The sequence below is a fragment of the Castor canadensis genome, chromosome 11 (assembly GCF_047511655.1).
Source record: "Castor canadensis chromosome 11, mCasCan1.hap1v2, whole genome shotgun sequence".
Taxonomy (NCBI): Eukaryota; Metazoa; Chordata; class Mammalia; order Rodentia; family Castoridae; genus Castor; species Castor canadensis.
In genome coordinates this window covers 33,242,272-33,255,457 of record NC_133396.1, presented here as the reverse complement: position 1 = coordinate 33,255,457, position 13,186 = coordinate 33,242,272, and the positions used below count along the sequence as shown (strand labels likewise).

The following is a 13,186-nucleotide window of genomic DNA, read 5'->3' as shown; positions in this document are numbered from 1 at the left end:
TTAAAGCCTCTTAAGCCAGCTGTCTGCAGAAAAATAATGTTTGGGCATCCCCTTGCTCCAGTGTCAGTGTTCACATTCTCTGTGGCTTGAGGGCTTGGCTGGTTCCATGTTGGGAGATTCTTGCTAAGCCCTCACTTTCTGTAAAGGAGGGAGGCCTTCAGGGTTGGGGATCTCTTCCTACAAAGTCCTGCCAGCCTGGACTGTCCCTTTCCCGTTGCCTTCCGCTGCCCGCCACACAGACCCACAACCAGTGTGAATGAGGCTGCAGTCCTTTCAGGCTCCATTTCAGGGAAAATCTCGGATTAGTCATGGAAATCCCAGGACCAACTCTGGAGGTGGCCAGGGGAGGGGCGGGAATATGGTGACGGGCAGACGGGAAAGCAAGCCAAGATGTGTGGCTGTCTGTCGTAGCTGGGGAAGGAATACCCGGATCTTGGGCTGCTGGCCTGGGCCTGGCAGTTGTGGCCTGTGCTGCCCCTTCAGGCCGATGTGGGATGGCAGCCTACCTCCCGAGGTGTGCCGGTCTTGTCACCTCCCTCTCCCTGGCTCCCACGCCAGACCTGGGTGGGGGAGGGGGGGAAGCCATCTGGTGCTCTGGCTGTCAAGAGAATGAAGAGCTCACAGGTCTCTCTGCCCCAGCCACCCGGAGGAAGCTATTTGAACTGGCCCGGGCCTTCTCAGAGAAGACCAAAATGAGGAAGTCAAAGAGGAAGCACTTGCCGAAGCATCAGTCGTATCCTTCCGCCTGGCACTGGGTGGGGTGGTGGATGCCAAGGGCCGGGATCAAGACCCCAACTGGATTTACTAATGTTCGAGTGGAACCCAGTTCTGCTCCCTCCACTCTGTTCTGTGAGACTAGCCTGCCAGCCCATCCTCTCTAGGAACACCAGAGACCAGGCATGGGGAGTGGGAAGTAAAATTGTCCTTACAACGGTTTTCTTTTTTTTTTTTTTGGTCTGGGATAATCTGCATCTTGGGAGAAAAATTTGTCCTTCCATTGAAATTAGCAAAATTTCCCCTAATGGCCCTAGTTGAACTGGTCCATGGGTCTTCTGCAGCCTTATGTCGAGGTCTGCCTTCCCCTTTCAGTTCCTTGTACAAAGACAGTTTTCCACACTTGTGCCCAAACTCCCATCTGTGCTTGTCCAACAGGGACAAGGCTGTTAAAAAGCTGAACAGCCAAAGGGAGAAAGTCACTCTCCTGTCCCCAGAGATAGGGAAAAATGAAGGGGTTAGGGCCTGGCTGCTTAACTGTCCCCAAGAAAGGAGCCTGGCTGAGCTTGGGAGACAGAAGTGGGACAGGCTGTGACAGTGCCTGTTCATCTCTGGCACAGTTTTCCTGAATGGCTGTGTAGGCTAGGGGCTGCAGCATCAACAGCCAACCTCCTGGACGACGTAGAGGGCCATGCTTGTGGTGAGGCAGGGAGGGGACCCTGAGTTCCAGCTTGCCTGTGGGTGACCCTCCAAGGGGAAGTCCTAGGTGTTTTGTGTCAGGGAGAGGGCACCCAACTAGGGGGCCATACCAATGGTTGATGGGATAGGCAACCCAAAGAAATTTGGACTTTCCTCACTTGGTGCCCAGTTCCTGCCCTTTCTTGCAGTACCCAAAAGGGGGCTGAGCCCCACCTCCACTCAGATCTCTACCTGTAGCACAGAGGGCTAGGCACCATTCCTGGGCAGTGTTCCCAGGCCTCCCACATGCTGAGAAGCTTCAGTCTGAGGGCCCAGGGGCTTTCAACTTTCACCCAGTTCCTTCTAAAGGCCACTGAGGCCAGAAGACTCAGCCTTACACCTTACTAGAGGACACACAGCTGGGTCCTTCTAGGATCAGAGGAAATCCAAAAACAAGGACTAGAGGGTCTTGGAAGGCACCTGCATAGCCCTACATCCCCATCCCACTTTATAGATAAGGAAATTGAGGCCCAAACAAGACAGAAGAGCTTGTCCAAGGCCTCAGAGCTCAATGATGGAGCCAGGCCAGCATTCAGGTTCCATTGCCTCTCTCACCAGACCTGTGCATTGCCACCTGAGGATCAGTATGTACCCCCATCAAATGAAGGGGCGGAGTAAGTTGGGCAGCTCTTTTGTCCAGTCTGGGGACATGCCTAAGTAAAGCCCTGCAGGGTGGAAGATGAAGCAGCTTCCCTCTGCCTTTCAGATGAAGACTCCCGGGGAAGGCGGCAGGAGGTGCCCAAGGTGGAGGAAACCCTAAGGGAAGGACAGTAAGAGGTAAGGCTTAGAGTCACAGCTGCCCAAGGGCTGCCCAGAGCAGGGCAGGGTCTGCCATACCCTATGTGTCTTCCCCAAGGGTGCAGAATGCTGGGCTCAGGCATCAGAATAGAGAAGATCCTGAGTCTCTTCCCTTATGGTTGTGGCAAGGGACGTGGGCTTCTGCATGCAAACCAGTCTTTTGCATTTATTATATTTGGCTATTTATTCATTTGAGAAAAGATAATCACACCTGCCTTTGACAGATTCTGGGAAAAGGAAAACAAAATCAACTTTTGACCTTGAGAAGTTTATAGCCCTGTTGAGAATACTATAGTCCAGGACACATATAGCACACTTAAGGATAATTTAAACAAAACAGAAGTGGCTATGCACACACAAACCTGTGTCCAGTTCTCTGCTTAGGATGAGTGGTCTGGGTGGGATCTGCCACAGCAGACAAGGGAAAGATTGCTTCTGGCTGGTGCCCAGCACTAGGCTACCTTTCTTCCTGTCTTCTTGTGCACTTTTTCGGGGATGGAGGGAAGGACAGATAAGGAATGCTGACAGCTTCTGCAGGACCCAAACACACCTGTTCCTCTTCCAGCTCTTCTTCTGCCATCAGGAAGCTACCTACCCTGCCCCCAGGTGCAGCATCTACCAGGCTTTATTGAGCTGTGGCCCTGTTTCAGATTTCAGGAGAAATCCTTGCTTCCCTCAGGATAGTTGTAGTGGAGGAGAGAAAAGGAAGGTTGTAGAGGGTACAGCCAATAAATACAACCACCCCTTTCCTCCCCTCTAGCTGTTCCTCTACCCTATCCCTCCCCAGGTGCTTCCATCCCCCTCCCATTCTCCCCAGGCTTTCCTCACTCACAAAGTTGCACCTCCCTCCCATTTGTCTGGGCTATCCAAATAAAGCTAGGAAACACCTTCACTTCCACTCGTTGTCCCTGCCATCTCCAGCCCCCTCCTCTTTCCCACTGGTACCCTGGAAGATTGATCCTACCACAAGCCACCCATCTCAGAGCCTTGCTCATTTCTTTCTCTCCTGAGTCCTCTAGCTTTTTCCTTCCCAGATCCTCAAGTTTACCTCCTCCTTCTCCCTGTGGTAAAACCCAGGAGTCTTTAATGGTTCCTTTACCACCCAACTAACGAGACTGATATCCTCCTCCAACCGCTGCAAGCTGGCAGCTTCCAGGAGGGACCGTCTGAAGGAGATCATCCGCCAGCTCCAGGCCCCCATCCTGTCCTGACTTCTGGTGTTCCCTTCCACATGAGATGTCCCCATATCCTTCCTCAAACCCCTCCCCTGGCTCCTGTGACACTAGGAGCCCTGGTTCTGCTTCCTCCCTCCCAGGCTCCTGTTGTTCCTTCCATTCCCTAAGTACCCACTCATTGCTCTGCCCTTGACCTTCTCTGTCTTCTCCCTCCTCTCTCTTTGGCAGCACCAGCATCTTCCTTCACAGCATCAGCAATACTTCTGAGCAGTTGGCTCCAATGTGAGTCCCCAGCAGTTACTCCTCCAGATGGGCTCCAGATCCCCAGCTGCACCCATGATTGTCTTTCCAGACCTGGATGTGGGTTCACTGAAAGCCAGCCACTCTCGCCTCCTGACTTCCTCATTGTTTCTCTTCCCTATTCCTTCAACACAACACCGACCAACCTGACACCTTAGTTAGTAGCCCTAATCTCTGCTGCTCCACCTCTCTTCATCTCCTCACCAAAACACCATGTTAGTCCCACCTCTCCCTTGCTCTTCGAGTGCAAGCCTTATGAATCCTTCAGCTTGGGGCCCACCAAATTCTGGCCCCAATTTACTTTTCTGTCCTTCTAGTTCCCCTTGGTCTACCTTATCTGAACTACCAGCCATACTACAGAGTGTACCAGGCAGTTTCCCACTTGTGAGCCCTTCCTGTGCTTCCTCCCCATCCCATTCTCCCACCCATCTCCTGCTGCAGGTTTTTAGGAGCTTGGATGGGGTGATGATCCCAAGCAGGAGTTCCCACAGTGATCTAGAGCCCCTGGAGAAAGGCCGGAGGGAGGGAGGGTGGAGTTCTTTCTTTGGTAGCTTCTACCCCAAAATCTCTCCAAGAACCAGTGAGCAGAAAAGGCCAGGGGGCTCCTTTGAAAGACTTTACCCCTGTCTTTTTACTGACAGATGCCAGCAGCTCCACCTCGCCAGAGATGCTCTGACCCGGTGGGAGCAACCGGACAGCAACACCGGCACCAGCTGAAGGGCCCAGCTGCGCCGGGCAGATGGTGCTTGCATATCTGGGCCCAGGGTTCTCCGGCCACAGTCCAGCCCAACCACTGCCACTTTCCAGGACTTAGGACTTCAGAGTTGCCATCTGGTGATTGGAGGAGGAACCTGGGGCCCCTAGAGGCAGCAGCCAGTCACATCCCCTTTTGTAGCCAGGCTTTTCTAGGGGCAATGAGCAATGAGCAGAAATGCAGGAACCACCCCTCTCCCTTCTTAAAAAAAAAAAAAAAAGTCCCAGAAAGAGGCAAAGGTTGGCGTTTGGGAAAAGGACAGGATGATCCTACCAGAAGCTCTTTGGCCTGAAAGAGGAACGCCTGCCTCCCATCCCCCCTCTCCCAGTGGGCCATAGACTGCCTGAATTCACCCCATCTCCAGCATCCCCTGGACACCCCATGCCCTTTCTTCCCAAGGTGTCCTGCAACTCGATGTCCATCCGTGCACCCACTCCTCACCCTCGCTGCTGACCCTTTTCTCAACCTGTCGCAGAGTTCCAGAAGGGAGAATCTTGGGCACCACAAGCAGGAATGTGCTGCGTGCCCTGTCGGGTTCATTAGGCTGCTTGTTAGGAGCTGGGAGAGTCCCCAGCAGCCTCCATTCACCCAGCAGGGATGGGGAGGGCAGCTCCCTGGAGCTGGAGGACTCTGTTTAGATAGGGTCTTTAGAATGGCAGAAGACAAAAGCCAGTTGTGAGTTCGCACCACATGGGGACTCTTGGGAGCACTGACTGTCTAGCTGGACTAGTCCTGCTGGCTTCTAAGGGTGGAGGACAGCGGGAGACTCAGGAGTGACCCCATTGAGAAGTGCAGTGCCGAAGACAAAGGTGAAGAGGCTGCCATCCCGGGTGGTAGCGCCAGGGATAAGGGCTTGGTGGATGCCCCTTGCGGAGAGTCAGGTGATCTAAGGAGTAAAACTCTGATTCTACGAACTCTTAACCCGCACCAACCACTGCCAATGGGAGGAAGGCCATGCGCGTCTCTTCCGCGGGAGCCTGACATGGGAACGCGCTGACCTTTCCGGGAAGCCCGGAATCCTGGGCAGGCACGGGAGCTCCCGGAGAGTGGGACCAGCCTAGCCTGGTCCAGTCCAGCTTCTCGGCGCGGGTTGGGGGCGGGGGGGGGGCTGGTGGCAGCCACGGTCGGGGACATAATGGTTGCATGACGGAAGCGAGACCGCAATCGCGTCTACTTCTCCCATTCCACGCACCCCCCCCCGCGGCCCCATCCGGACTCTGGGCGGCCGAGCTGCCCCTGGCTTGGGAGAGCGGCGCGCGCGGCGGAGCGTGACCAAGTTTGGAAGCGTGCGCTGTGCTGGGGCTCTGGCGCCCTGCCGCCGGCTGAGAGAGGCCGGCCGCCCTCCACTGATCTCAGGCCAGGCGGGTGGACCCTGCAGAGAGGGGGACTCCCCTGGGCCGCTAGCCGGGGCTCCAGACTGGTCTGACCCCGAGGGGCAAAGGAGAGGGCCTGGGCTAAGACCCTGGTCCCTCCCCGCGCCAGGGCCAGGCGCACGCGGGAAAACCCCAGTCCCATGTCTGTGTGTTGCTTTGTTAATTTTTTTTTTTTCCCCTTCCGATGTGTGGGTTTTTTCTTGGAGCTGTTTCATAGGAATTCCTGTAATAAAGACTTGGTGTTCTCTTGGTGCTCAGATGTGGCCGGTGGCGTAGGCTGGAGACTCCCTTTTTCTTCTCCCTCTCGGTCGGGGACAGGGTTTGGCTTCTGGAGATACCTTGGGACACCTGCCTCGTCCGCCCCCATTAACCCGCAGGGTATATCTAGGGCCCAAGGGGCTCTGGCACATTCCTCGCTGCACTCACGAAGTTACACCTGCTCCCGCGACCTCGCTGACCTGCTGGCTTTGCCCAATGCTATGCTTTCCTATGTGCCGGGGAAAGTTACCTGCTTACTGATAGGCGAAGGAAACAACATGGGGAAAGCCAGCCTGTTGCTAAAGCTCCAGATCGACACCTCCCTAAATAAACGGAAAGCTTCTGGATTAACAGCGTGGAGACTAAAGGGATGTGCTATCTGACTTCAAAGGGAAAGCAGCGATCTTCCAGTTAAGGTATCTTTAGCTTCCCCTACTCCCCAGCTCCGCTGGACTGCCCTCCCCGCCCCTCCCCGGGACAGGAAGCTGGCTGCCAAAAGAGGAAGTGGATGCCATCTCCAGACAGGGAAATTCTCAAGGTTAAAATTTATTCCTTGTGGCTTCCAAGGACACATCTTGTTCTTGGGCTCTGGGTCATCCGGGCCAAGGCTGCCCTCTTTTCCCCTGATGCCACGTTCTCCTGCTCTGGGACAAACAACTGTTCCTCTTGCTCTCCCTACAAAGAGAGTCCTCCATCCGTCAGGGTAGGCAGGTGGGCTTGTGTATTGGCATACCGGAGACAGCTGGTGATACTCCACGTCTGCTGTGCTAGGCAAAACAAGATTCTCCTTCAACCCTGGCTCTGCACATTTTTCAGTTATTCACTGACAGCTACAGAAATGACAATTCAGAGAGGTTAAGTAACTTACTCAAGATCACAAAGATAGAACTGTATTAAGCCAAAAAACGGGGCCCAGGCTGCCTGACTCCCAGGCCTGTTGCATCCTCTATTCCCCACCTGTTCAAAGTGTGCTCCATGTAGCCACAGCATTTGCAGATGGCACAAATTTGAGAGTCACAACCTGGCTACTCAAATTTGGTCTAGCATCCAACAGTAGCAGTGTGATCTAAGAGCTTGTTAGAAACACAGAATCTCAGATTTTGCCCTAGTGCTACTAACCCAGAATATGTATTTCAACAACTCTCTAGACAACTTGTATAACACCACAGCTTGGGAAACTCTAGAACACGTCTCAGACTTGCTGTACATTAGAATCATTTCTCATGAGTGGATCCCATTCCCAGATACCCCAGTCTGATTGACTTGGTATTTAGCCTGGGAGTTAGATTATAAAATCTCAGTTGTTCTAATATGTAGCAAAACTTGAGAACCAGACACCACTTAGTCTATTTGTGTAGGTGAGACTGAGGTGATTTTAAACAGAACAGAGGAGAGGGAAAGGGAGAGGGAGGAGAGAGAAGAGGAGATTACCAGGTTAAGAGTGTGGACAGGACCCAGGAGTGGATGGTCCCGACCACTGCCCTAGCCATCTACCCTTACACATCATGCTTATTTGCAAATCAACATTTGTGGCTCCTGGTAGCCACAAGGTGATACAAATTAATCTCCTGAGAAATGTGGGGCCACATTCTCTGGAGTCTGGTCCTGCCAGTGCCCCTGACTTTTCATATACTTTGGTGTCCTTGGGGTTTGGCCTCTACTTGTAAGGGAGGAGATCATAGGGTCTGGAAAACACTGCTCAGAAGAACTATGGGAAGTATGGTTCAAGTGGTAGAGCACCTGCCTAGCCAGCACAGATCCCTGAGTTCAAACCCCAGTATTGCCAAAACAAACAAACAAAAAGAACTGGCCTGATTATTGCCAGGTTGGAGTCTGAACTCTGTTCTTTTGAAGCAGCTGCTTGGGGGTAGAAAGTAGGGGTTGGAAAATAACAGGAGAACTTGGTCCAAAGAGCAGAGGAGGCAGGCAAAGTATGGGACGATGAGGATGCTAGCTTTTTATGGAGATTTCGTTGTATACAAATTCTCTTCTGCTGTGATTTACATACATTATTGTACCCAATCACAACAACAATATGAAATCAGTATTATTCCCATTTTACATACACACACACATATATCAGGAAACGGAGGCATGGAGATGCTGAGCTCCTTATTCAACATCCATCTGCAGTAAGTACCTGGATTTGAATTCCAGAGCTGATGCCTAAATGCTAAGCTATCTGTTGTGGCTAGTTGAGGAACAGGTGATAAGACCCAGGACCTTTGCCTGGATGCAATTTGTAGAGAACGGAAAGGGTCCACCTACTCTAAACTATCTCTACAGTGATTTGTGATTCAGCAGTGTGCCTGAAACTCCCCCATTAGCATTCTTTATCTGGTTTTAAAAACAATCTCTTAGCCTACCCATTAAATGGCAAATATGTTATTGAGAGAGAAGCACATGAGCTTTTTTTGACTATTATCACAGCATAGATTAATTTGTTGGGTTAGTGGGCTGGGCCAGCTGGAAATTTCTGGAGATGAGGGGTATTGAAAGGGGCTGTGTGAATCTACTACCACCTGGTGGTCATCTTGCAAAATTGGTAGTCACTGTCCACAGAGAAACAGAACATCGTTTTCCCAGAAGGAAGATGTGAGCACCTGTTTGGCCACAAGCCAGACAGACAGAAGGGAATTTGTTCATGTGGTCATGTTTTGTAAGTTTTTCAAAACAAAGATTATTTAACTTAAAGACTATATAAGACTAAGACTATATAAGCTTCAGGTCCCCCCAAAAATGTTACCAAGCCTAGAGAGATGAGGCCTGAAGTCAGATGTCATTTCTAGAGAGTAGAGTCACTGTTCATTTTTTCTAAGTTTTGTCTATTTATCATTTTTTTTTTGGCAGAACTGGGGCCATCCCCAGTTCAGGGCCTCATGCATGCTAGGCAAGTGCTCTACTGAGCTACACCTCCAGTCCTGAGTCACTGTTCTTTTCATGTCGAGAGGATTTTCCAGGGACTCTGGAGTGGGAAGCTGTGAAGCTCAGAATAAAGTCAGCACAAACCTGCCTTATTATGACCTCGCTATTCAAAATGTGGCACAGATGCAGAAATGTCAAAGGTAAAACCAAGAAAGTCCATTCAAACTCTCAATGCAAACTTGAGTGAGTTGATTACTCTATCTACAGACTTGCAGACTGACTGTCATCAACCCAGAAGCTTATTGGAAACACATTTTCAGGCTTCATCCCACTTACTGAGTCAGAATCTGTTTCTCAAGCTCTCCAGGAGGATCCAGTTTATATCTTGGAGTTGCTCTGACATCCTCAGGAACAGAAGGGCCCATACAGCCCTGAAATATCTGTCTAGGAGGGGTCTTATTTTTGTTGGGTCACAAGACCCCACAGAGTGAATCTAACTGGCCTTCAATTCCAACAGTAAAAGGCCATATTGTTGCTCGAGGCCCATCTGGCTCCTGTTCCTTGGCTATAGAAAGGAGTCAAAATGTATACAGACCTCCCAGGGCACAAAGTGTTGATGTCTCCTCTGCCTGAACTGGAGTCTGCTTAGGGGCAATCCACTGTTTAGTGAAAAAGAGTGGTCAGCACGTGAAAGTGTCTCGCAAATTGTTAGACAAGATTTAACTAGGACTTGTTGCCCTTAAGTGTGTAGTGGTCAGAAATTGTTATCACGGTATTTACTGAACAGTTACTATACACAGGGACAATTTTAAGTACTATGTAGGTGTTATTTTTTTTTTTTTTTTTATGAAATAGCCAATAATCTTTATTTTGCAGTTCCCCCATCCCTCATCCCTCTCCCAAAAGCACTAATTGGTGTATTTGTGAAAATACTGTATAAAGTTTTTAGAATAAGCTCAAATTAGTAAAACAAAAACCACATATCTCAACACAGATGTTATTATTTTTTTTTTGCAGGGATAGAAAAATTCTGGCCTCTAGAACAAGGAGGGTAATAATATCCTGCACTTTAAAAAGGTCCACTCCATTTCCACTGATTTTCAGTCTAACATCATGGCCGAAAACTGCATTTCTGTAACCATATAATGTTTTTAAAATATGACAAATTCATAATGTCAATTAGCTTCTCAGTAAAAGAAAATCACATTTTCTGTTAATATATTTGAACTGGGTTCAAAGCCCATATTCTAGCATTCAAGATATCCATAGCATGGGCTCAAATTGTGATGACTTCAAAATCAAGTAAAAGTCCATAGTTATTCCAAAGTCACTAAAATATGCTAATAAAGTTAAATTTGATGTTTTTTACATTAAAAATAAAATATTTGGTTTACCTTTCAGATATCTATAACATATAATAAATAGTGGCCAGTATAGTAATATAATAACGTTTTGTGATACCCTGAAATTTGATGTTTTCTTTAAAAAAATTCATAATATACTTCATTTCAGCCTTAAAGCACAATATCAATGAACAATTTGTAGAAATAAAACAATATAAACACAAAATGCTACAGTATGTTTTTTTTCACTTTCATGGAACCTACATGTCCTTTTAGTAAAAGTCAGAGAAATTTACAGAAACAAAATAGGTAACAAACAAATAACTTCCAATCCTAAACTCTAGTTAAACTGCCTTGCTTTCCTTCCAACTGCTAGGGTTCTCTCCCCACACGTTTGGGCACTGCAGTTCAGTCAGCTTGCAGCAAACTGCTCACAACTATGGCTCTTCTTCTCCAGTCGTCTTTGCTTATGTACAGCGGTAATTACAGACATGGCTGAAACCACAGTGGACTTCAGAGGAAGCCAGAATTAAACACGATAAAAATTTTAAAAATAACTACTTCATAAATATTTATTATTTACATTAGGGGAAATTTTTTAGTATGAAGTTTTTATACAAGTTGATACACAGGGACAATTTTAAGTACTATGTAGGTGTTAAACACTGACTTCTCACAAGCCTTCCCTTTGTATTTATTAATTTATCTTTTGGCAGCACTGAGGTTTGAACTCAGGGCCTCAAGATTGCCATACAAGCACCCTATCACTTCCTTTTTTCTTTTTTGACAGGCTCTCCCTGTGTAGCCCAATATGGCCTTGAACTCACTCAAGAGCCTTCTGCCTCTGTATTCCAAGTGCTGGAATTATAGGCATGCACCATCACACCCAGCAACAAGACTTTCTGCTAGATGCCCTGATTATCCCATTTTATAGATGACAAAGTTAAGGCCCAGAAGATTATAACAAATATCTGTCCATCAGTGAGACACAAAGGACAGCCCGAGGCAGAAATGACCAGGATGCCCAGTACATGGTGGGGTGGGGGAGTATTTCCACCCAACCACATCACTGTCCCTACCGGTGACATGGAAGGGGAAGGCCTCAAGAGAAAGCTAGGTCCAAGAAGGAGGGCCAGATGTGGGCAGACAGCCAAGAGACTGTTGCGGTCCCTGCAACCTCATTTGTCCTATCTTGGCTTTCTCTTCATCCATGCTGTTCACTGGAAAACTCTAAGAACAAGCTGTGGGCCAAGCACCACCCTGGATGTGGGCAGGCAGAGAAAAGAGGCCCAGTTCCTTCCATAAAAGAGGCCCAGTTAGGCAGACACAGACAAGTAAACAGAACAGAGCTGTGTGTGAGAGAGAAGTTTCAGGAGGGGGAGAGTAGGTCAAGGTACTCACCCAGTCTGACCGAATGTGCAGAAAGCTGCAGGTGTGGGTGTCCTAAGGACAGTGCTCAGCCAGAAGAGGGAGCCAGGGCCCAACTGCCTGGAGAAAAGAAAAGGCACTCTGCTTCTTCCTTTAGCCCCTCCTTCCTTGCCATCAACCTCTTGTCCTGGGATTCAGTAGGCCCAACCCTATAATTCTTATACTGTGTATTGAATATATGCTATTGCTTTCCTCCCTTTTAAAGCAACTAGCTAATTGTTCCTAGTTTGGTCCCTAGCTCTTTGCCATATATGATTAGCAGTCCCCATGATTTCATCAATATGCTTGCATTTTCACTTACCAAAGCTGTTCCACTACTGAGATGCTCTTCTCTTTTGCCTGACAAACTCCCATGCACTATTTAAATAAGGACACAATTTACAAAGATGTGGGCAGAATTTAGGGAAGCTACATGGGATAGGTGGCTTAGACCCTAAGGCTAGTGACAGAGGGGCACAGTTTGTGAGCTGAATCTAGTATGAGAGACAATGTTGTATAAAGAGCTGCCCATCATGGGCTGTGACCTCATGTTCTTGGAGTGTGCAGGGAGGGAGTTGAGATGAAGACTGACTCCACTTTCCTCCTTCCTTCTATTCCCCTGCCAGTGCTTCCCACTGCACTACCAAGTGAATCCAGCTGGAAGCAGAAATTAATGGGTTGGAGGATGCACTTGCAGAAGTCAGGCTCCCTGGCATAAAGAAAGCTGAAGAATGGAAGACGGTGGACATGGATCTGTGGGCAAATGGGTGCTATTTAATGTTCTGGACTGAACTGTGTCCTCCAAATTTCATATATTGAAGTCTTAACCCCTAGTACCTCAGACTGTGACTGTATTTGGAGATGGGGGTCTTTAAAGAGGTAAGTACATTGAAATGAGGTCAGAAGGATGGTCCCTAGTCCAATATGACCAGTGTCCTCATAAAAGACTAGGGCACATACCTTCACTCACAATGGAAAGACCATGTGAAGTCCCAGGGAGAAGACAGTTATCTACAAGGCAAGGAGCAAGGCCTGAAAAATAACCAGCCTTACAATAAACAACTTGATTTTGGACTTCTGGCCTCCAGGATTGTGAGAAAATAAATTTCTGTTGTTTTAGCCACCTGGTGTGTGATGCGTTGTTATGGCAACAGACCCAACAAACCTAATGTATTCAACAAGCTCTTTAGCACATCAATTATCAGTTACATATTTGCCTGTCCATCTCCCTGACTTGGACAGTTGATGTCTCCAGGACTCAGCAGAGTCAGGCAGGTACTGAAATCCTTGTGGAAAGAATGGATAAGTTTTCAAGAAAATAAAACAGTAACTCAGTCTATGAAACATCATTAACATGCTGCATTCCCAGGTGGCCATGGGTGGATAGCAACTGTGCTGCTGTAAGTTGTGACTATTGCTCACAGCATTACGTGCCCAGCTCCTTTCAGCCTCAAGAGGTTG

The 13,186-nt window shown here is 48.6% G+C and overlaps 1 protein-coding gene across 6 annotated transcripts in view; it reads left to right on the top strand.

The window, feature by feature from the left end:
* Cuedc1 (CUE domain containing 1) overlaps positions 1-12,848 on the top strand; it is an 84,386-nt gene extending 71,538 nt beyond the window's left edge. For 4 of the 6 annotated variants that reach the window (XM_020180560.2, XM_074046144.1, XM_074046147.1 and 1 more), the window contains exons 8-12: positions 640-733; positions 1,356-1,414; positions 2,159-2,229; positions 4,367-6,526; positions 12,352-12,848. In XM_020180560.2, the coding sequence (XP_020036149.2) occupies positions 640-733; positions 1,356-1,414; positions 2,159-2,226 (221 nt within the window). In that variant the 3' untranslated portion in view covers positions 2,227-2,229; positions 4,367-6,526; positions 12,352-12,848. Of the gene's footprint in view, positions 1-639; positions 734-1,355; positions 1,415-2,158; positions 2,230-3,653; positions 3,708-4,366; positions 9,799-10,973 lie in introns of all 6 variants that reach the window. The other 2 variants (XM_074046148.1, XM_074046145.1) reach the window with 2 other exon arrangements.
* The last annotated feature ends 338 nt before the right edge of the window (positions 12,849-13,186 follow it).